This window comes from Engystomops pustulosus, chromosome 5 (genome assembly GCF_040894005.1).
Source record: "Engystomops pustulosus chromosome 5, aEngPut4.maternal, whole genome shotgun sequence".
Taxonomy (NCBI): domain Eukaryota; kingdom Metazoa; phylum Chordata; class Amphibia; order Anura; family Leptodactylidae; genus Engystomops; species Engystomops pustulosus.
In genome coordinates, this window is record NC_092415.1 from 152,930,493 (window position 1) to 152,953,694 (window position 23,202).

A 23,202-nucleotide genomic window follows, 5' to 3' on the forward strand; every position below is an offset into this window, starting at 1 on the left:
ATTAAAAGCAGTCCCCCAATTAACAGACAACTCCTAGTTACAGACAGACCTCTGTATGCTGGTAATTTACTGTACTTTAGTCTCCGGCTGAAATGACCAGCAGTTAAAAGGGTATTCCCATTAAGACAAGTTTCTTAAATGTACTCAGGATAACAAAATAACACATTCTCTAATTCACTGTTATTAATAAAAATACAGCATTTCACAGATATAAGTCCAACCTGTCTCTATTTGTCCTGGTGTAAACAATTTCAGTTGCCCCTGGTTTCCCACCCTGTATCTTCTGACTTAGGGTCGGGAAAGCCATATTGCTTTTCTGTTTGACGGTGCATGACTTGAGATTTCTGTCTCTGCCTCTTGCCCCTCCCCTTTGCACACATGGACGGATCTTACAAACACACTCACTTCCTGCCAGCAAACACCTCACATCGGGAGGAGAGAGAAGCTGCAAGCTACAGGCAGATAAGTTATTTATCCGGGGAGGTGGAGCGAGGCACAACAGACCTCATAGTGTGAGAGCAGATATGTAGCGGAGCTGACAGTGTGTAATATGCATCTCATGGATCTCAACATCTCTCATATGTCTCATCTCTCTCTCTCTATGAGTCGGATACTAGAACAATGTTCAGAAGATAAATTAAAGTGTATATAAACCTTCTACCCTGATAATCTAACCACAGAGAACTAGATGGATCATAATGCATCTGCTTAGAGAGTCCCTGCCCACACTCTGGAATCTTACACTGACCATCACTGAGTGATAAGAGCTAAAACAGCAATGAAACTGACTAAAATTGTAAAGTAGGTGGTTACAAATGATCTTTAAGAGTAAACATCACTATGGGATTGTGATTTGGGAATTTTTTTTTATAGGTAATCTCCTTTAAGTCTTGTTCCATTGACAATCCAAAGTTCTGAAAATCAAATTTCCACAGGGACAAAAAAATGTCTGGAGTTACTTATACCAGTTCTGATTTACCTACATATTTAACTTGTTATCCATGGTCTCCTTCCTCATAAAATAAACTTTTAAAATGACGCAAATGAGCCTGAAGGAAAACCCTAGCCCCTAAGTGACCTGGCTTACACGCTATTATACAATCTCACCCTCCCCGGGCTAACTCAGCACTTTTGCAGTGAGCACTTCCAGCTGAAGTAGAAGGGGGAGGTTGAGACAGTGTAAAAGTCTGTAAAGCCAAATCACAGAGGGACTAGGGAAACAATTAGCATTATTTTAAAAGTTGATTGTAGAAGGAAGGAGGTCACCAATAACAAATATAAGAAGATTACTACCATTTCTTGGATCTATGAGTAAATGTCCCTTGGTTGTTATGGTTGATTTCCTAAAGAACATACCTACAGAACCTGTAGTTTTGTTCTAAAGTAATCCTTTACATTAACCCAGGGACTTCTTGTAGTGATATGTTATCAATGCTCAAAGACAACTTAGATAAAAATATATTTTATTTCCTATTGTAATTATAGTCCCAAAATGGCCGTTTTTCCTCCACGCCACCTTTATACTTTATACAAAGGATTGCCATGTGGAATAGGCCAGGATGGGGACGCCTCATACTGACACAGGGTTACAGGGATATTTAGTATATCAGGCTCATCATATACTGCCTGGGGGTGTATCATAACTAGTGCACTATGCACTCACTCATGATGAAAATTCACCCCATTGTCTCTATTACATCAGTCTTGTTCCCCAGAAGGGTTGACAATGTAATTTCTGAAAGTGATTCACTATTCTAGGGCTATATTAAAGCAATCTAATTAAACTATATATAAGTGCATTAGTGGGCAAACCAGAGTACTTAGATCAGTGTTGGCGAACCTTTTAGAGACCGAGTGCCCAAAATGCAAACCAGACCCGCCTATTTATTGCAAAATGCCAACACAGCAATTCTATCATTAAATTATTAAAATCTTCTTGCTCTGTGGTATTTAGCTTTCAATGGTCCCGAGGACACCAATATCGTTGTCAGAAGGTGGGAAAATTCAGATTGCCATTGGAGCTTACCTGAACAGGAAGAATTGTGGGGCCAAGAGCAGGAGCTTCAATGGCTCCAATGATAATCTGACCATGTCCACACCTTCTCTTTTTGCAGTCTCAGGTACCTGGGCCTGCAGGAGGAACCCTCAAGTCCTGTCTGGTGAATTCAAACGATTGCTTGTTCATGTCCCATAGTGGGACATGTCAAACAGTAAAAAGAAATGTTTTACATTAAAATAAACAAATAAATGAACCAAAAAGCCCCCAAAGCCCCATTACACTTACATATACAATATAAAAAGTGAATATCACTATAAAAACCCGAAATATGTAGTATCACCACGTCCACCACCACGTACAATAAAACAAAATCAATATACCTGCACGCTGTAAAAAAAATTTAAAAACCCACCAAAAATTATGATTTTTACCTAAATTGTTCCACTTAAACTGAAAACTGAAAAAAGTCATCAAAAAACTGTATCAATACACAAATGGTACTGTTGTAAAGTACAACATGTCCTGCAAAAAATAAACTGAAAACTGAAAAAAGGAATCAAAAAACGTATCAATACACAAATGGTACTGTTGTAAAGTACAACATGTCCTGCAAAAAATAAGAACTCATTCAGCTATATAGACCAAAAATTAAAAGAGTTATGCTACTTGGAAAATGGTGATGCAAAAATTATAGATTTCATCCCCTAATGAGGTTTTAGTGTATAAAATTAGTAAAAGGTAAGAAAAAATATAGAAATTTGGAATCGCACTAATCATACTGACCCGTTGCATAAATCTAAATTATTACTTAAGGTATATGGTGAACACCAAAAAATCAATTACAGCGTTGATGTTTTTTTTTCGACACACCCCCCCCCCCACAAAAAAAATTTATATATTTTTAGCAATAGGGTATAGCCACCCCAAAATAGTACCACTGAAAAATGCATCCCATCCCGCAAATAATAAACCCTCACTTGGCAACTAGGGAGTTGTACTTGGGAGAAATTGCATAACAAACTTTAAGATGGCTTTTTTCTTTAATCTTTTGCAAACATGTACATTTTAGGGCTAATTGAATGTATTACCCACAAAATTGGACCGTTCTAAATTTCAACTCCATTTTTATTTAATTACTATGAAGATCTCAAGGGGTTAACAATCTTCCAAAAAGCTGTTTCTGATAGTTTGGGGGTACAGATTTGTAAATGTATTGATATATAACAGGTGTCTAATAATATATATTTCAAATTTCAATTAAAACAGTAATGATCCCCCAAAAAGTGAATTCTGAACTCTCCTTGAATACGATGTTGGAGTTGGAAGCCGCATGACAGCAAAATAAATTATCCAGACATTTCAAAAATTATGAAAATGTAAAGTAGACATATGGGAAATGTTATTTAGCAACTCATTTAGGTGGTAGACTGTGAGATAATTGAAAATCTTGAAAATGGCAACTTTTTCAAAAAAATCATAATTTTTTATTTTTTTTTATCAATAAACGCAAAACTTATTAGCCAAAATTTACCACTAAAATGAAGTACAACATGTGATGAAAAAGCAATCTCATAATCGCTCATAATTTGCCTAACTCTGCACTAGGCTTAAAAAAAAAACATTTTCTAATTTACATTCATTAGCTATCCACAGCTGTTTGCCTGCTAGCAGGGGTTTTACCTTATCCATATCTAGACAGTGAAGAAGAGAGGAGGGTAGGAGGATGTTGTTGGGAGGAGCAATAGTAGTTGTGTAAACTCATGATTAGTAGCTGCTGGGTGCAGGAGAATATCAGTCCAGGCAGCATGTAAAAAACTCTAGGACCTTGAGTGATAACTTTTTCATTGTTGTGTAGTAGATTACTATATGATCATTTCTAAACATCCAGGAAATCCTGTCCACTTCAAGAGAATCTGAGAGGATTTTACAGATACCCTCATATATCTATTAGCCCTATATATCATCATAGGAAGAAGCCAGAAGCATGATATAGGTATAATTGGAATTGTTGTCAAAGGCTCTTTCTAGCGGTGCTAAAACTATTTTTTTGGCAAGTAACGTTACAGTTATGCTTTAATTTGACAGTATGTTTTATTGTACACAATATACTTGCTTAATGGTTTTGACTGCTTTCCTATCTAATTGACCCCTTTAAATTAGGGAAAAAACTTTTCCACTATCTTAGCAAATGATGTTTTTTTAGTCAATTACCTATGTATCATGTGAGAAAAGAAAGAAATCCCTGCTGAGGTCAATCAGAACAGAGGAGATGAGATTGTGCATGTAGATGCTGCACAAATGAGGATAGTTATCTCTGCAGGGCTGTTCTCAGGATCACAGACATCATTTCAGCTGAACAATCTAAGCTTTCTGACTTCTTGGCAGTTGTTTGAAGCGAACAACATGAATAATTACCACTGCAGACTTCTAGCATAACTTTTTACTGATGTCATAGACTATTATCAGGGCCGGATTAAGGTTGGTGGGGGCCCCTGGGCGCAAAATCTGGTGGAGGCCCCCACTGAGTGTAGCGTGCATACACGTCCTCCTGCTCACTATCCACTATCCCCGCAGTAACACCGCTACATACACCCACCTCACCCCCAGTAACACAGATACATACAGCCACTTTATCCCCAGTAACACAGCTACATACATCCACCTTATCCCCAGTAACACAGCTACATACAGCCGCCTCGCCCCCAGTAACACAGCTACATACAGCCGCCTCTCCAGTAACACAGCTACATACAGCCGCCTCGCCCCCAGTAACACAGCTATACACAGCTGCCTCACCCCCAGTAACACAGCTACATACAGCCGCCTCACCCCAGTAACACAGCTACATACAGCCGCCTCACCCCAGTAACACAGCTACATACAGCTGCCTCATCCCCAGTAACACTGCTACGTACAGCCGCCTCATCCCCAGTAACACAGCTACATACAGTCGCCTCACCCACAGTAACACAGCTACATACAGCCGCCTCGCCCCCAGTAACACAGCTACATACAGCTGCCTCATCCCCAGTAACACAGCTACATACAGCCGCCTCACCCCCAGTAACACAGCTACATACAGCCGCCTCACCCCCAGTAACACAGCTACATACAGCCGCCTCATCCCCAGTAACACAGCTACATACAGCCGCCTTGCCCCCAGTAACACCGCTACATACAGCTGCTTCATCCCCAGTAACACAGCTACATACAGCCGCCTCATCCCCAGTAACACAGCTACATACAGCCGCCTCGCCCCCAATAACACAGCTACATACAGCCGCCTCATCCCCAGTAACACAGCTACATACAGCCGCCTCGCCCCCAGTAACACAGCTACATACAGCTGCCTCATCCCCAGTAACACAGCTACATACAGCCGCCTTGCCCCCAGTAACACCGCTACATACAGCTGCTTCATCCCCAGTAACACCGCTACATACAGCTGCTTCATCCCCAGGAACACAGCTACATACAGCCGCCTCATCCCCAGTAACACAGCTACATACAGCCGCCTCATCCCCAGTAACACAGCTACATACAGCCGCCTCATCCCCAGTAACACATCTTTGTATCTACCTTCTCTCCTACCAGATATGCAGTCCCATTTAACATACACCTCAGCCCGCACCAGACATCCAGTCCCACAGTTTATACAATTACACTCATTTATACAGTGATATATACACACCTTTATATACACACATAAAGTTCTACACTCGTATGCTTGCACCCATATATATACAAGTATACACACACATTTATGTACCCATATACATTTATACACTAAAACACAAACTCATAAAGTATATACACACATACAGTATATATACATAACACATACGGCATACACATTATATACAATATATATATATATATATATATATATATATACACATACAGTATACACTGACCATATATACACATGTTGCATATACATACAGAATATACACACATACAGCAAATACACACACGTTCAGTATATACAGCATTTTCACACACATATGGGAAATACACACACACACACATTCAGTATACAGAACATATACATACATACCACATACACAGCATATATGTATAAGCATATGTATATATATGCTTATACAAATATATGTGTGTATAAATACAGTAAATGCATATATACACAGTATATACATATATAGACAGTAAATGCATATATACACAGTATATACATATATAGACAGTAAATGCATATATACACAGTATATAAATATATAGACAGTAGATGCATATATACACATATACACAGTTTAAACATATATACACAGTATATACACAGTAGATGCATATATAAACAGTATATAAATATATAGACAGTAGATGCATATATACACACAGTATATACAGTGTACATACACTGTATATACACAGAATATACATCATATATACACACAGATAAATACATATGTAGTGTATACTTACCCTTTTTGGATGACCAACAGTCGCGTCAGGCGGGTGTTCGGGGTGGATCTTGTTCGGCGTGGGGTCGGTCGGTTGCTGGTTTGGACAGGGGGATCACATGTTAGGCCGGGGAGAGCGGGGGGAGGGCGACTGCCTGTTCCGGCGGTGGGGGGGGGTTCAAGCGGAGGACGGCCGCTTGATCCAGAGGGGGGGGGGGGCGGAGGACGGCGCTTGTTCCAGAGGGGGGGGGGGGTGGCGGAGGACGGCGCTTGTTCCAGAGGGGGGGGCGGAGGACGGCGCTTGTTCCGGTGGGGGCGGGCGTTAGTAGCGGAGGGCGGACACCTGTTCTGGCGGGGAGGACGGCCGCTAGTTCCGCCGGGGGGGGGGGGGGAATTGGAGCGGCAGAGAGCCGCTTGTTCCGCCAGTGGGGGGAGGGGGGTCAGAGGAGGACGGCCGCTTTTCGGTCGGGGTTGGGGAGCGGAGCACGGCCGCTTGTTCGGGCGTGGGAGGAGGGGGTTGAGCGGAGGACGGGCGATTGTTCCGCCGGTGGGAGGTTGGGGAGCGGAGGACGGTCGCTTTTCAGGCGGGGTTGGGGAGCGGAGGACGGCCGCTTTTCAGGCGGGGTTGGGAAGCGAAGGACGGCCGTTTGTTCGGGCAGGGGAGGAGGGAGCTCGAGCGGGATTACGAGCGGGCGGGGAGGTTTAGCCATGCAGCGGGATGGGCGGGCAGGGAGGCGGGAACCTTTGCCGGGGGGCGGACGGCTCGGCCATGCAGGGGGATATGCGGGGAGGCGGTCACCTGTGCCGGTGTCGGGCGGACGGCTCAGGAAGGTGGCGGGTGAGGAGTCAGGGCCCGGGGGGCGCGATCTGGTGGGGGCCCCCTGGGGGGGGCAAGATGGTGGGGGCCCCTGGGCTAGAGCCCCGGGAGCCCCGCCTATAATCCGGCCCTGACTATTATAATCACTATTGCATTACTACTTTTCGAATAACCAGGAAAAAATGAAAAACAGCATCATGCTTTACTACTACTTATGGCAATTTTATGTTAAACCACAAAAGCAAATCTACGTAAATATAATCAATAATATAATCAATGGACAGGTCCAAAAACTGCAGGCATCTTGGTACCATCACATGAGAATCTTCCTAATCTAAAAATCTACTCTTTTAAGATAGGTCCAGATTTGTTGCCAATTTTCATTCTTAATTTTCAAGCAGGAAATCTGTACCAGCAAACAAAGATATTATATACCGTAGCTCTCATTTATAAGCTGGAAATATATTCTATAACCAAAATTGACATGCTACAGATGCACTGAAGATTCTGCTCTCTGAAATGTGATAAATTCAATGGCTGACTGCAGAAAATGTGTATATTTCCATGTAGCTATAAGTAATATTTTCTGTATTCTCTTCTGATTTCCTGTTCTGGAAGCCAACAGGCAAGAAGGGTAAGAATCCCATTTACCTATAAATGGTGTCTCATGGTGAAAACAAAAGGCACTTGTAACCTTATGGCTCCAAAACAAACTGATGGCATTGCTTGCAGGAGAATTTCTAAACTACTGGAGAAAATTCCAGTGAGGATTGTTGGGGCTATAATCCAGAAGTGGATTCACCATAAATTGGCCACAACCAGGTGCTCTCGGCAAGATTTCAGACAGAGAAGGAATTATCAGAGGAGCTGTTGAAAAGCCAAGTTTCATCTCTGAAGAGCTAAAGAAATACCGGGAATCAGCAGGTAAAAGTGTTCTAAAGAAAACAATAAGTAATGCACTCAACGTCCATGGTACGTATGCATGCTCACCACACAAGACTCCATTGCTGATTTTCTGCAAAAAGCATGTTCAATCGCTGAGAGAATATGTCTTGCCAGACACCAAAATGTAACCCTATGGATGCCATAATACACACCATGTTTGAAGGCCAAAAGGCGCTCCAAACAACCTGGGAACCATTCCAGCTATGGAGTTTGGAGGTGGGATCATCATGGTGTGGGGCTGTTTTTTTAGGATACAGCATTGGCAAACTTCAAATAAATGGACAAATGTACTGACACATTCTTAATCAAAATCTGCCACCATATACCAGGATGATTAAGATGAAACAAGGATGGATATTTCAGACAATGATTCCAAACAAATAGTCAAGGAAACTCTCAAATAGTTAAAAAAAAGGAAAAAATCATTGAGAAAGGCCCATCCAATCACCTGGTCTGAATCCAATAGAATATCTATGGAATTAACTAAAGTTCAGAGGTTTAGAAGGAGCTTATGGAACCGTCGAGGTTTCAGTGTTTGTGTGGAACAATGGTTCAAAATCACATTGCAGAAATCATGTGACTAGTCTCATTATATAGGAGGCATCAAACATTTCCAAGGAGTTTTTAGTTTTATATCTGTTATCATTTACTATAAACATCCATTACATATATACCTTTAGCATTCTACTAGTGCCCACTTCTCCCCACACTATTAGGCTTTTCAGACGCTTTTATGAAGTATATACGGTAAACCTCTACTAGTCACATTAAGTTATTGCACATCAAGGAAGGAACACTGGCAAGTTCCGAAACACATCTGGCCTGGGGGTCGGCCTTGAGAACATCTATAGACAATGCTCTATCTGATCAGAAGCTGCAGCGCATAGTTTGTGCCGCAACTTTACCACCATCAGCAGCTAATTCATACCTTCTTCTATTGGGCTGGAGATAAGTGATATATACTTACATCTCCTTGGGACAGCAAGAATCCAGTCCAGTGAGCCATCACATAATATAGATCAGCTGTGTTCTGATGGAATAACTATGCATGTGTTGGTGTCCTGGAGAGTCAAGAAGAGGAAGTAACTACTAGTTACACAACCAGGAGGAGTCAATCAGTCTCCTTGCAGTTTATAGATTTTTTCTAAATCACATAAATTTTATTTACATGTAAATTATGACAGAATACTGTGAATAACTCTGTAGCCAACATATAGCTAACCACAAATCTGCATCTTCTTTTCTCATTTAGAGCTTGACTATATTATTTGCAGTGTCTAAAAAGATATGTTTATATAACAGATGACAGGTCCCCTTCTAATGACATGTAAGTCCCCCACATCCATTGTTTAAATGTTATCTACTGATATTACATATATCTTTACATTGTTTTAAGACTTTACTAATATATGTATTTTATCGGGCCTTTATATTTATCTACCTTTAAAACAAGCCTTTAAAAAAATTCATAAAGAATTCTAAAGAGCTTTGATGACAAATAACAGGAATATTGTGTGCATAGAGCCTAAGGTCATCACAGATTATCGTCATCAATGGTTACTAGGTAGCACCATACAGAGTAAACACATTCAGAATATGAATGAAATATCGTGCATCATCTCTTCACAGCATATTCAAATAAACTAGTATCAGATGCCTTGATGGGTTTTTTTTTTCAGTTTTTTGCTTCTCTTGGTATACAGATTCTCGGGAGGGACGTCATGAACCCCTGCGCACCTGCTACAGCCTGCAACTGCTATATAAGTTGAGGTGGGTGGTGACGGGTGCTGCCGCAACGCACTGGACGAAGTGTGGTGCATTGATTAGTTTTATACCCCATTGGAAACCTATATTTATAAACCTTTTATGCCGGAGAACTGCTTTAAGGATTAGTCTAGTACAGGCGGTCCCCTACTTATGGACACCCGACTTACAGACAACCCATAGTTACAGACAGACCCCTGTGACCTCTGGTGAAGCTCTCTGGATGCTTTACTATAGTCCCAGATTGCAATAATCAGCTGTAAGGTGTCTGTAATGAAGCTTTATTCATAATCCTTAGTCCCCTTACAGCAAAAAAATGTTTAAACTCCAATTGTCACTGGGCCCCAATTTTTTTTTGTCTGGATCTACAATTATAAAATATACAGTTTCGACTTACATACAAATTCTACTTAAGAACAAACTTCCGGACCCTATCTTGTAAGTAACCCTGAGACTGCCTGTACTCCATAAAAGGGTTATTTACCCAATATTTCTTTCCCGTAGTGCCGGTTACTAAGTTTTCTGCTGATAAATATTCAAGTTATAATTTATTAAAACCTTATTATTAAATAAGCATTTACAAATGTACTAGTCACAGTAGCAGATTAACCTACTGTCATGCTATTATTGTTGTAAATCACATAATTATATTGCCTGATAACATCCCAGACTGTCAGAACAATATTGCCTGAACTTTGCCAAAACCTTGTGTTTAAGGTAAATTTACACATCCTATGGTTTAAAAGCAAATTATACCCTGTTACTCGATGCTGCACACACTTGAAAACAAGAAACAGCACCCACTCGCACAAGGAAACAGCACCCATCAGATTGATGGTCTCATTGGCAACTTGTTTCAGCCACTGACTGCTTAGGAGAAAATTCTTGTTTGTTGAGAGGGGCCAGAAAGAAGAGGAACAAGAGCAACTGAAGATCACATATGAAAAGCAACATTTTTATTGTTTATTATTAGGCCACTAAACCCATTAAAGCCATGTTTGATCCTATGTAGACGCCTTCCTTCTTTGTCACTAAGGTTATATGCAACTACCTGTCTATGAGTTTGAAAAAAGCAGCAAAGCAGCAAATTTCTTCATGGATCTGGACCTTTTTTCGAACCTTATTTTTTGTTTTCTATACAAAGATTAACCCCAACACCCAAAATGAATAAGCCTATTCCAGTCACACTAAAATATGACAAATTTTAATATAACAATATGTTCCTCATAATTTGCTTTTATAGCTTTTTTTAACCAGTAGGAGTGCAGAGAGTAGGGCTCAACAACTTTAATGTCCCAAAGATGCTCCTTTAATACTTATTAATATTAATGTCCTTTAATATTAAATAGGAAGAACAATATTAGCTGTTCAATGGTTTGAGAAAGCACCTGTTAGCCCGTCACTGCATTTCACTATGTGCTGCATCATTCAATAAAGGATACGTTTTTTGGTGAGTGCTGCTTCACGCTTTTTCTATTGGACAATATTAGTAATAGTTCTAACATTGTTGCAATGTTCTAGTAGGGCTATGGTATTCTGAACTATCATACTGCAGCTGCCAGAAAAAAGGCAGTCACATGCATGGCTCATTCAAAACATGCAATATACCATACATACTATGAGATGAGCTGTGTAAATTTCCATTACAGGCGGTCCCCTACTTAAGAACACCAAAGTATTTACTCTACTTTGGCCGTAGACTTCAGTAAACAGCTATAACAGTTACTAAAGGTGTCTGCAATTAAGCTTTATTGTTAATCCTGGCTGGGGTTACAATTATAAAGCATACGGTTCCGACTTACATACAAATTCAACTTAAGAACAAACCTATCCTGTACGTAACCTGGGGACTGCCTGTACTAGGTTATTTATGGTACCCAAAGTACAAGAACTTGAAGCACTCAATGATAGTAAACAAGACAAATACACCCCTCATTTTAGCTTCCATTCAGAAATGATTACTTCAAATCTCTTTGGCAAACACCAGGTTAATGTCGCATAAACAATTAAAATGCAGACAATTAAATTCTGCACCTCCTGCAGTAAAAATGAAGGAAAACTCAGAAATAGTAATTATTTTAGTGGTTTTCCACTCTAAATAACTAGTTCCAGGAATCCATTCATTACTATGAGTCAGTGAGCAAGCATTACATTTACGTGCTAGGGCACCCTAAGGATGCCTTATTATGCGGATTTGTAGGCAGCAGTCAACGATCGGATATTGGTTTCTATTTTCTAAATTGCACTAGAAAACATTATTATAGGTTCACATGTACTTATAAACAGTTGTAATGATGCCATTTACTGTACATGTTCTAAGTAGTTGTATATACTGTAATGTAGTTAATAAAACAAGGTTTGCTTTTTAAAGAAGCTTCTTTCTGGTCTTCAACAACCTAAAGTAATACAGTCAATAGGTTTGGGGCCACTAAACTAACTTTGTTCATTTCTCCTGATGAAGCCACAGGCGAAACACGCGTCTAGCGGAGTCTCTCCTGGGCACGGGTCCTCACTGCCAAGTCCTCCTACTCCACTGTGCTGTTTGATCAGTAAATGGAAGCCCAATCATAATGATGCAACTTTATCTCTTATGAAATCTAAAATGTTCATTGACTAGACCAGTGGTGGCGAACCTATGGCACTGGTGCCAGAGATGGCACTCAGAGGCCTCTCTGTGGGCACATGGGCTGTCTCCCAGGCACAGAGTTTGCCAGACATGGCATCTTCCTGCAGTCTCAGGCAGTCCAAGTAGTGCCCTGCTATTTTAAAGTGACCCATCCTGTGCTGATTGGTCCTGTCCAAAGAGTGAAAAGGTGTGTACAGGGTCGGATTGGAGCTCCAAAATTCTGGTAGCAACAAGTTTGTTACTGCCTAAATTGCCGTGTTGGCACTTCGGGAAAAACCAGTGTTTTTTGGGTCTCATTTTGGGCACTCGATCTCTAAAAGGTTCTCCATCACTGGACTAGACCTTAGTTTTCTATATGGGATAGTGCAATAATCAGACAGGTGGTATAGTAGGGGAAGTGCAATAGAATATTTAGAAAAAGAAAATAGAAGCTAGACCCCTAACTTTAGGTGGCTAGACATATATTTCACATATCTGACTCCGGCGACCCATATTTGCTTTTATCATTCTTTTTGTCTGTAAAACCCTCTGCTTTCTCCCCCTTATTTATGTTTTTGTAATAAATACATTTATTTTAATCACAATTAAGCGTATACGTAAAAATGTTTTTCTAATAACTATAAAAAATCCTTTGGGTCTTAAATTTGGTAACCATTTGTTGGTGCTACTTTTGGGTGCAGTCTTAGGACAACTATTTTTGGAGTGACCCAGAGAAAATATTTGTGGAAAGAATATTTTTTGGATGAAAAAACATTGTTCATGTGTCTTTTAGGATCCCAAATCTGCCAATAGCAACTCTTTCACTTCTCTAAAAAAACATAATAGAACTTCCTGGAAATTAGTCTTAAGCTCATCTCCGCAACTTCTGGAGCATGAATGAGTGAGTGCACGGCACTGTACTGCTCATTAGACACACAGACAGTGTAGCAAAGTGTGCTGTCCCCTGCTTTATCTGGAGAAAATGAAGGGGTATTACCGACTGTGCATTTACATTCAGTTAAACTCTGCCATATGGTGTCTCTGCCGTGTGGTGGAAGTTGTTCTTAGATAAGGCCACTGCTGAAGTGATTGTGCAAAGAAACAAATTACTTTTGTATATGAAATGGCCTGGAGTAACTGAATATCCCACAGAAATCAGTGGTAATGTACGCTGAATCCAGGTGGTCAGGGTGGCCTCAATACTGTATTCCTAGCTACTTCTGCCAGAGTCGGGGGGTGGCTGTATCCAAGGACAACTAGGGAGTGATCCCTCTGCTGCACTCGAACACCACGGTTTGAACACTTGGCAGCACAGATTCTGCCACTCAAGCAGCAGGATCCCCTGCAGTTTTTTGACCTGATGAAGACGCCATTACGGTGTTGAAACGCGTTGTCATAATTTTAATAAAACCCTTATTACTTTACTTTGGACGTAGCGCGTCTTCCTATTTGACCCCGCATTTTCCTTCTTTGCCGCATATTTCATCTGGACCCACATCCAGCACTGGGGCCTGACGCTGCAACTCCACCACAACAAAAAAACTTTTTTGTGTACATTTTCTTTGGCGCCTGGCTCAAAAAAAATCCCCCAATCCGTTTTTAAGAGACAACATGGTTACATTTATGGGAAAATATTAGTAATGAGTGGACGCTATACCGGCAGCCCCAAACACCCACAGTTGGTGCTGACACCAAACGGGAGTGTTGACTCTATAAATGCCAACGGCCCCACCTAAATGCTTCCCAATGACGTCATGGGGAGCCCCAATGCCTAGAAAAATGGCAGCGTACATGCACCGATCACACAGGTACATTTCTTTAATAACATGAGTAACTTACCCCCCCCCCCCCCCCCAAGTCTGGTGGCTAGATTCTTGAGGGGTTTTAAAATTTGCAACCTGGTCTAATATACGCCTGTGCTTCTGCATGAGGAAATGCTATTCTGCTCTGCACAATAGGAAGTCTCCATAGAAATACAATGGCTAAAACTTCAACTTATGCTTTAGGGGTTTGGACAGAAATGAAAGCAGTTGCAATTCTTTTATAATCTAAAAAAAAGACAATCTAAGAAGAAAATGGTGAAAAATGTTAATAAATGATTGAATGGAACAATTTTTTTCCTCTAATATCAGTAACAAAAATAATTAGATCCTGATCAAGACACTCTGTGCAATAAAAGTCCGCCATAACCCGTTGGTTTCTCAGAATCATTTGTATTATAATCTTTCTTTCTATAGTCAGTGTACAAGCAAATCCTATGATGCAATTATAAAGTTTTATCTTGTGACTGAAAATCTCTTTTAATCCTATTATATTATCCTGAAAGAAAGAATTTAACATTCTGAAAAAAAAAGATTCCTGACACATTTTCACATGGATGTAACTACCCTATGATCAGAGACGGCTTAAATCCTTCAGCATTTCTTTAAAAAAAAAAAACAGATTGTTCACCAATGTTTTATGGCTACAAGAATTTTTAAAATACTCCAAGGATAGAAAGACTTTATGAAAAAATAACAGATATGTTCACCAATTTTTGTGGCTAAAATACTCCAAGGGCAGGAAGGCTTTATCAGACCTCATCACAGAACTGTCCTGTCTACCCTTTAAACTTAACATTTTGTATTGGGGTACAATAGGTAAATACACAACAGATAATCCTAAGTACAGGCAGTCCCTGGGTTACATACAAGATAGGGTCTGTAGGTTTGTTCTTAAGTTGAATTTGTATGTTAGTCGGAATTGTATACTTTATCACTGTATCCCCCAGCCAAATTTTTTTTGGTCTCTGTGACAATTGGATTTTAAAAATGTTGGATTGTCATAAGAACCGGGATTAATAATAAAGCTTCATTACAGACACCTGTGATAACTGTTATAGCTGTTTATTGTAGCCTGGGACTAAAGTACAGTAAATTAGCAACATCCAGAGGTCCGTTTGTAACTAGGGGTCGTATGTAAGTCAGGTGTTCTTAAGTAGGGGACCGCCTGTAACCCATCAGTAAAGATCAAAATAGCTTACCATTAAAGATTTTGGTATGCTACACTACGTCACTACCTCTATGATGGCAGAATGAACTGCTTCATTTTTGTCACCAGCACCCATTTTCTGCTGGTTCCTATTTTTAAGGGCAGTTCCCTCTTTGTTAATACCATACTGTGAGAATATTGCAAGTGCCCACTACAGCACAGCTTAGTTTTAGCATCTGAGGCGGCATCATCATCTCTCTGTAGATCACGATTGTGGATGCGCTGATGGGTTATTATTTTTCACTATGACATCTCTGGTGTGAACAGTAGTTCATGTTAGCTAAATGCCTTGATTGATTTGCATCACACATTTCACTCTCCTGCAGTTCTGCTCTGGTTCATCCAAGGAAAACCCACTATTACTAACAGGCTTTCCATCCACTCACATACTGCAGTTCTGGTTGGTCTAGATATGAGAGCTCTGCTTCATTCATTCCTGGAATCAGCATCACATAAATCATCTGCTCTGCACTTAGTTATGTACCTGCAATAGACCCAGTTTGTTGAAAGCTCATGATATCCTGGTATCCTATTATTTCCATACTCTGTATTCTGGTATTTGGACCCACTGCCTGTATTCAGACTAATCTTCTGCCTTGCGACTTTGTGCTGCATTTATCCTGGTGTTGACCCAGCTCCAGAGATTACTAGTGCAGGTAGCTAACGTTGACTATTTGTCCCTTACCGCCTAGGATTAAGTGAGGTAATTAGGCAAGGACAGCTGGGAATTGGGTTTAGTTTCAGGGCCTAATGTCATTGTCTAAGTTATTGTGGGCAGACATCAGTCCTTAACTACCTTTAATGGAATTATTCTAGTCATCAAAACTCAAGGTTGACTATGTAATAATAATCTTTATTTGTATAGCGCCCATCATACTCCACAGCGCTTTACAAATACAACAATTAAAAAAATACCCACTCATCTGATCGAGTACAGGTCTTCTTGACAATCCTTCTCTGCCCCGTAGTGGTATCAACTGGAGCATGAAGAAGTAAATTTAGGCAACAAATATCAAATATCTCTGACAGACACTTATATTCAGCAGGTTGTGACAACTTTTCTCAACAGGTATCAACAGCGTCCTAAGAGAAAGCATAGACTTCCTGTTTCCCGTTTCCCCTCTGTCCCATACGGGATGGTAAACACAAACATGATGAAAAACTGTCAGCTCACATATGGTTCATATGCAATTCTCAGTTTGGTAGCTGCCAAGCACAAACACCCTTGGCCACAGGTGGGAATATACAGAAATATACTCAGCCATATATAAAGACACTTTCAAAAACATTTTGGTTCTGTCTGCCGAGTGCACCTTTCTTTATTCTTCTATTAATAAATAAATATGCTAAAAAATGTACATTTTTAAAATTGTGGTTCATTCCTTCTAATGCCTTTGATAGTTTTCAGCACACACAGGTTTTCAACAGCTTTTGTTTTTACCATCAAAATCAAGCAAGATAAAAGAGGGCACTTACTCATAGATTCAGGCACTGTGACTGTGGTAATCTTCTTATGTGGCCTCCTTCTGTCTAAAAATCAACTTGTAACATTATGCTAATAAGTATAAGGGAATCGGGGGGTTCCAGAGTCCCTTAGTGATGACAATACACTCGTTGTTACAATGAGCAGAGTAGGTCTGTGACCATGCAGCACTGAGGGGCTCTGGAAACAACCCCAGAGCCCCTCGGGCTCATTAGCATAAACATTTATTTTAGAAGGAAACCATGGATAACAAATATGTGACGATTACCGTAGTCACAGTCCCTGGCTTATCATGCTTGATTTTGATGATAGATTTTCTTTAAGGCTTCAATACATGATTCACACTGCTACATACTGCTGCAATGACAAAGCAATGACAAGCTCACATTCTAAATGCTCCATGTAATCAGAAACAGAATAGACATGCATAGAATTTTTTCATGCGCCTTTCTAAGTTAATATTAATTCCGGTGTAGTAGAGGCAATTTTACAATTTCATGTAGGTGTTCTGAATATTTCACAAAGCAGTATGAATACACAGAAATTGCATATTTTAAATTTGACAAATGGTTCCAATGCAAACATAGACACCAAAAACATAGGTTCAAGCAAGAGGAATAGCACAATACTTCAAACTTTAATTAAGATGACTCCAGGCTCTAAGATAATGGTGTGATTCTGAGGACATACTTACTGTACGCCAAATACTGATTAAAGAGGAAATAAACACCAATGATCAAAGACCAGGTTGGAAGCATCGTACTGCGCAGCAAGACTTATTTTAAAGGTTAGACTGAAAAGTTTATACACATATACTAGATATTTGTGCTATTAGTGCCATAATATGGGAAATTGCATAGACCATAATGATGTCATTAATTGTATTTATGGTTACAGAGCAAAAAATAGCTGTTACTTAAAAGGAAGAGAATTCACTGTGATACATAGTACCGTATATACTCGTGTATAAGCAGAGTTTTTCAGCACAAAAAATGTGCTGAAAAACCTTGCCTCGGTTTATACACGAGTCAATAAAAAAATAAACTTATATACTCACCCTCTGGCGGCCCCGATGCTCCACAAGGCTCCCCGATGTCGGCGCGGCTCCCCTTCCGTCTTCGTTCTTCTTTAACAGCCGGCATAGACGCGGCCATGTTATATTCCAGCCGGTGCATACTATGACATCAGCAGCGACCGCATCATAGTATGAACCTGCCGGCAGATAACATCACCGCGTCTATGCCGGCTGTTAAAGAAGAACGTGGAAAGAAGAGGAGCCGCAGGGAAGACAGAAGAGGAGCCACGCTAAGCATCAGGGCCGCCGGAGGGTGGGTATATAATTTTAAATTTTTTTAAGTGCTGGGAGGGCTGGCTGTATACTACTGGGGGCAGGCCGGCTGTATACTACAGGGGGAAGGCTGGCTGTATACTACTAGGGGACAGGCTGACTGTATACAACTAGGGGCTGGCTGTAAACTACATGGGGCTGTCTGGCTGTATACTACAGGGGCTGGCTGTATACTGCATGGGGCTGTCTGTCTGTATACTACATGGGGGCAGGCTGGCTGTATACTACAGGGGGGAGGCTGGCTGTATACTACTAGGGGGCAGGCTGGCTGTATACTACTAGCGGGCAGGCTGGTTGTATACTACTGGGGCTGGCTGGCTGTGTACTACAGGGGCTGGCTGGCTGTATACTACATGGGGCAGGCTGGCTGTATACTACATGGGGGCAGGTAGGCTGTATACTAAATGGGGCTGGCTGGCTGTATACTACAGGGGCTGTCTGTCTGTATACTACATGGGGCAGGCTGGCTGTATACTACAGGGGGCAGGCTGGATGTATACTACTAGCGGGCAGGCTGGCTGTATACTACAGGGGGCATGCTGGCTGTATACTACAGGGGGCAGGCTGGCTGTGTACTACTGGGGGCAGGCCGGCTGTATACTACAGGGGGAAGGCTGGCTGTATACTACTAGGGGACAGGCTGACTGTATACAACTAGGGGCTGGCTGTAAACTACATGGGGCTGTCTGGCTGTATACTACAGGGGCTGGCTGTATACTGCATGGGGCTGTCTGTCTGTATACTACATGGGGGCAGGCTGGCTGTATACTACAGGGGGGAGGCTGGCTGTATACTACTAGGGGGCAGGCTGGCTGTATACTACTAGCGGGCAGGCTGGTTGCATACTACTGGGGCTGGCTGGCTGTGTACTACAGGGGCTGGCTGGCTGTATACTACATGGGGCAGGCTGGCTGTATACTACATGGGGGCAGGTAGGCTGTATACTAAATGGGGCTGGCTGGCTGTATACTACAGGGGCTGTCTGTCTGTATACTACATGGGGCAGGCTGGCTGTATACTACAGGGGGCAGGCTGGATGTATACTACTAGCGGGCAGGCTGGCTGTATACTACAGGGGGCATGCTGGCTGTATACTACAGGGGGCTGGATGGCTGTATACTACATGGGGGAAGGTTGGCTGTATACTACATGGGGCTGGGTGGCTGTATACTATAGGGGCTGGCTGTATACTACATGGGACTGGCTGTGTGTATACTATATGGGGGCAGGCTGGCTGTATACTATTGGGGGCTGGCTGTATACTCCTGGGGCTGGCTGGCTGTATACTACGGGGGCTGGCTGTAAACTACTAGGGGTCAGGCTGGCTGTATACTAGTGGGGGCAGGCTGGCTGTATACTACTGGGGGCAGGCTGTATACTCCTGGGGCTGGCTGGCTGTATACTACAGGGGCTGGCTGGCCACCCCCACACGAAGGCTCAGCCAGAGGTGAAACGTGCGTCGGGGAGGCGGTCTTCCCGGGCGGTGGAGCGTAATCACATGCAATAGGTAAGAACTGGCAGCCCAACTCAAAGGTTCCCTGGTATATTATACTCATATCCCAGAGGCTACCTGCCTTCTATGTACACCAGTACCGATATAGGACAGTCCTTATAGGAAACATTCCCTTTGGCCACCAGCTCACCATACGACACATACAGATACACCAGTTCCACCTTGCCCGGTATTAGACCGCCCTTTTCTGTCTTCGTGTCCCACCACCCTATACTGTACTGTATCTTGTGGATATCCTCCACTGAGAGGCCACACTTGTTGTCTTCATGGTTTTTTATTGTATCACACTTTGTAGCATTAATAAAGGTTATTCTTATATTTTAAATCCAATTGTGCATTGCAGTAGTGTCCTTTCTTTTCCTTCTTGATTGGAGGGTATCCTTGGTTTCTATTTAGCATTTATTGTGGCACTATCCAGGTGCGGTGATGTGAAGTAGGGTGTTTAATTACAATAGTAAGACAGGTCATATATATTACATGTAGCTGTCTGTCAAGGCCTCCCTCAATACCTGATCCTACTTGTAAGATTGTATTGATACTATGGGCTGGCTGTATATTACTGGGAGCAGGCTGGCTGTATACTACAGGGGCTGGCTTGCTGTATAATACATGGGGCTGGCTTGCTGTATATTACTGGGGGCAGGCTGGCTGTATACTACAGGGGCTGGCTGTATACTACAAAGGGCAGGCTGGCTGTATGCTACATGGGGGCTGGCTGGCTGTATACTACAGGGGGCTGGCTGGCTGTATACTACAGGGGGCTGGCTGGCTGTATACTACAGGGGGCAGTCTGGCTGTATACTACAGGGAGCTGGCTGACTATAAACTACGGGGGGCTTGCTGGCTATATACTGGGGGGGGGGGGCTGTGACCAATGCATTTCCCACCCTTGGCTTATACTTGAGTCAATAGGTTTTTCCAGTTTTTGGTGGTAAAATTAGGGGTCTCGGTTTATACTCGGGTCGGCTTATACTCGATTATAGAGAGTAAATACACTGATCAAAGGTACAATCACTGGGCAGTTTACATATACATTTATTGGCATAGATGTAGAGTTTACAGTTGCCCCCTAAACCACAGGCACATGTCACCACTTACTTTACAATCAGAGGCCTCAAATTAAAGCTGAAAATAGTGATCAATGGAACCAGAATCAGCCTCTCAAATACTATTAATACTGCACGGGCTCAAATAATGAAGTGTACTTTATCTGCATCTTTAAGATGCTGCTAACATTGCCATTGAGAGTGCTGCAGTTGAGATTGCTTCACTAATCACTGCTGTTACGGATGTACATGGCGAGTATATTTTATAATTACTTCAGAGGCACAGGGGATTTTCTATATATAATATAATTCATTTATATGCAATCATTTGTTATTTATTCAGGAAGGTTTGTTGCATATAATGTAGCTCATCCGTTTATAATGTAGAAAATCAAGCAAGATAAACCAGGGAAACATACTCATATGACGGTTACCACATTCACAGTGCTTGGATTTATAATTGTTATCTATGACCCCCTTCCTTCTAAAATCAACTGGTAACATTATGTTAATGAGCCTGAGGGACTACCCTAGCCACTCTGTGATCGGACTTTGCAGATTGTTACATTGTCAAACCCTCCTCCCTGTTCCCTCAGCACTAAGACTACAGCAGGAAGTGTTCACTGTTCAAGTGCTGATGGAGCAGGGGGGATGGTAAGATAGTGGAAAAGCCTATAAAGATTGCAGAGGGGCTAGGGCAGTGATGGCGAACCTTTTAGAGACCGAGTGCCCAAACTGCAAACCAAAACCTAATTACTTATCGCAAAGTGCCAGTACGGCAATTTAACCTGAAAACTGACGGTTTAGTTTAGAATCAATAAAATGATACATTCCCAATCAGAGGTAGCTTCCCTCCCATTGCGTTTTATTTGCATTTCAAAACTCCTATACTTGTTTCATTCGTGTGACATTGAGGAAGAGGCAGCAGTCCTATACACACGGAAACGCCACTTTTACACCATTTTACATCACATAAAATAGTAATAAAAAGTTATCAAAAGGTCACACAGTCTTCAAAATGGTAGCAATGAAAACAACGGCTCATTAAGCAAAAAATCACCCCTCCCCAGCTCCGTACACTAAAGTTATTAGCGTCACAAGATGGCGAAACTATTTTCTTTTTCGTACACTGTTTTAATTATTGAAAAAGTATTAAAACACAATAAAACCTACAAATCTAGTATCACTGTGAGTTTACCGAACCAAAGAATAAAGGAGACAAATGATTTGGAGCGCACAGCGAAAGTATTAAAATCTAATCCCACAAGACAGCGATGCAAATGCTTTTTTCCGCCATTTTCTTTCCAGCTTCCTAGTACACAACATGGAATAATAAATAACGAAAAAATAAGCCCTCACACAGCTATATATAAATGCACATATAAATATACAATATGTATATACATAAATACATATATTACTTGCTCTTTGGTTGTCCAAGGCGGCAGCCGTGGCGGGCAAAAGTTCAGGTGTCTGGTGTTCTGGAGGGGGGGGAGGGGGGTGTTAATCCGGCATCTGGAGATCTGGGCAGTGGGTTTACGAGGCATGAGTTCCAGGGGAGGGGGTGATGGGGGGGTGCAGTGACCGGAGTTGGAGTGGGTGGGTGGGGGGGGTCAGCGAGAGCGGGCGGAGTTCGGGCGGGCGAATTACAATAGTGGGCGGAGTCCAGGCGGGGGGGTTTCTTGCGGGCGGAATCCGGGCGGAGTCCGGGCGGGGGGGCCGTTTGGTAGCGCTCGGAGTCGGTTGCGGGGGAGGTTTGGGCCGAGGTGGGGTTTGTGGTAGCAGGCAGGGTGGTTCGCAATAGTGGGTTTGCGATAGCGGGCTGGGGTCCGGGCGGGGGGGAAGGGCTTGTGGTTGCAGGCGCAGTTTGTGCTGGTAGATTCGGCGGCTTGCAGGCGGAGTTTTAGGGGAGGGGCGGGAGCAAGCAGGAAATCATCCCTCCTGCTGGTATATTATGCCCTGAATAAAAAAAAATAAACTTACCTCAGACTCCGCGTTCCTCCGGCTTCTTCTGTTCTGTACACAGAGTAAGGTGCCCAGCGCTGGCAGCGTAATGACATCATTACGCTGCCAGCGCTGGGACGCTTACCGTCCTGTGCGCTGCAGTAATCAGACAGAGCAGGCAGTGTCAGCTCCCTGATCTGTCATGGCTTTTAGCAGTATCGGAGCGTGGCTCCGATACTGCTTAAAGCTGAGTTAAATTCAAAGGACCCGCGTGCCAGAAGTGAGGG

The 23,202-nt window shown here is 42.1% G+C and overlaps 1 protein-coding gene across 4 annotated transcripts in view; it reads right to left on the reverse strand.

The window, feature by feature from the left end:
* Window positions 1-23,202, reverse strand: part of MYRIP (myosin VIIA and Rab interacting protein) — a 285,392-nt gene that overhangs the window by 254,320 nt on the left and 7,870 nt on the right. For 2 of the 4 annotated variants that reach the window (XM_072153449.1, XM_072153452.1), the window contains exon 2: window positions 9,150-9,243. The exons of the other annotated variants lie outside the window; for them this stretch is intronic. In XM_072153449.1, the coding sequence (XP_072009550.1) occupies window positions 9,150-9,151 (2 nt within the window). In that variant the 5' untranslated portion in view covers window positions 9,152-9,243. The remainder of the gene's footprint in view (window positions 1-9,149; window positions 9,244-23,202) is intronic. 4 annotated transcript variants of the gene reach the window in all.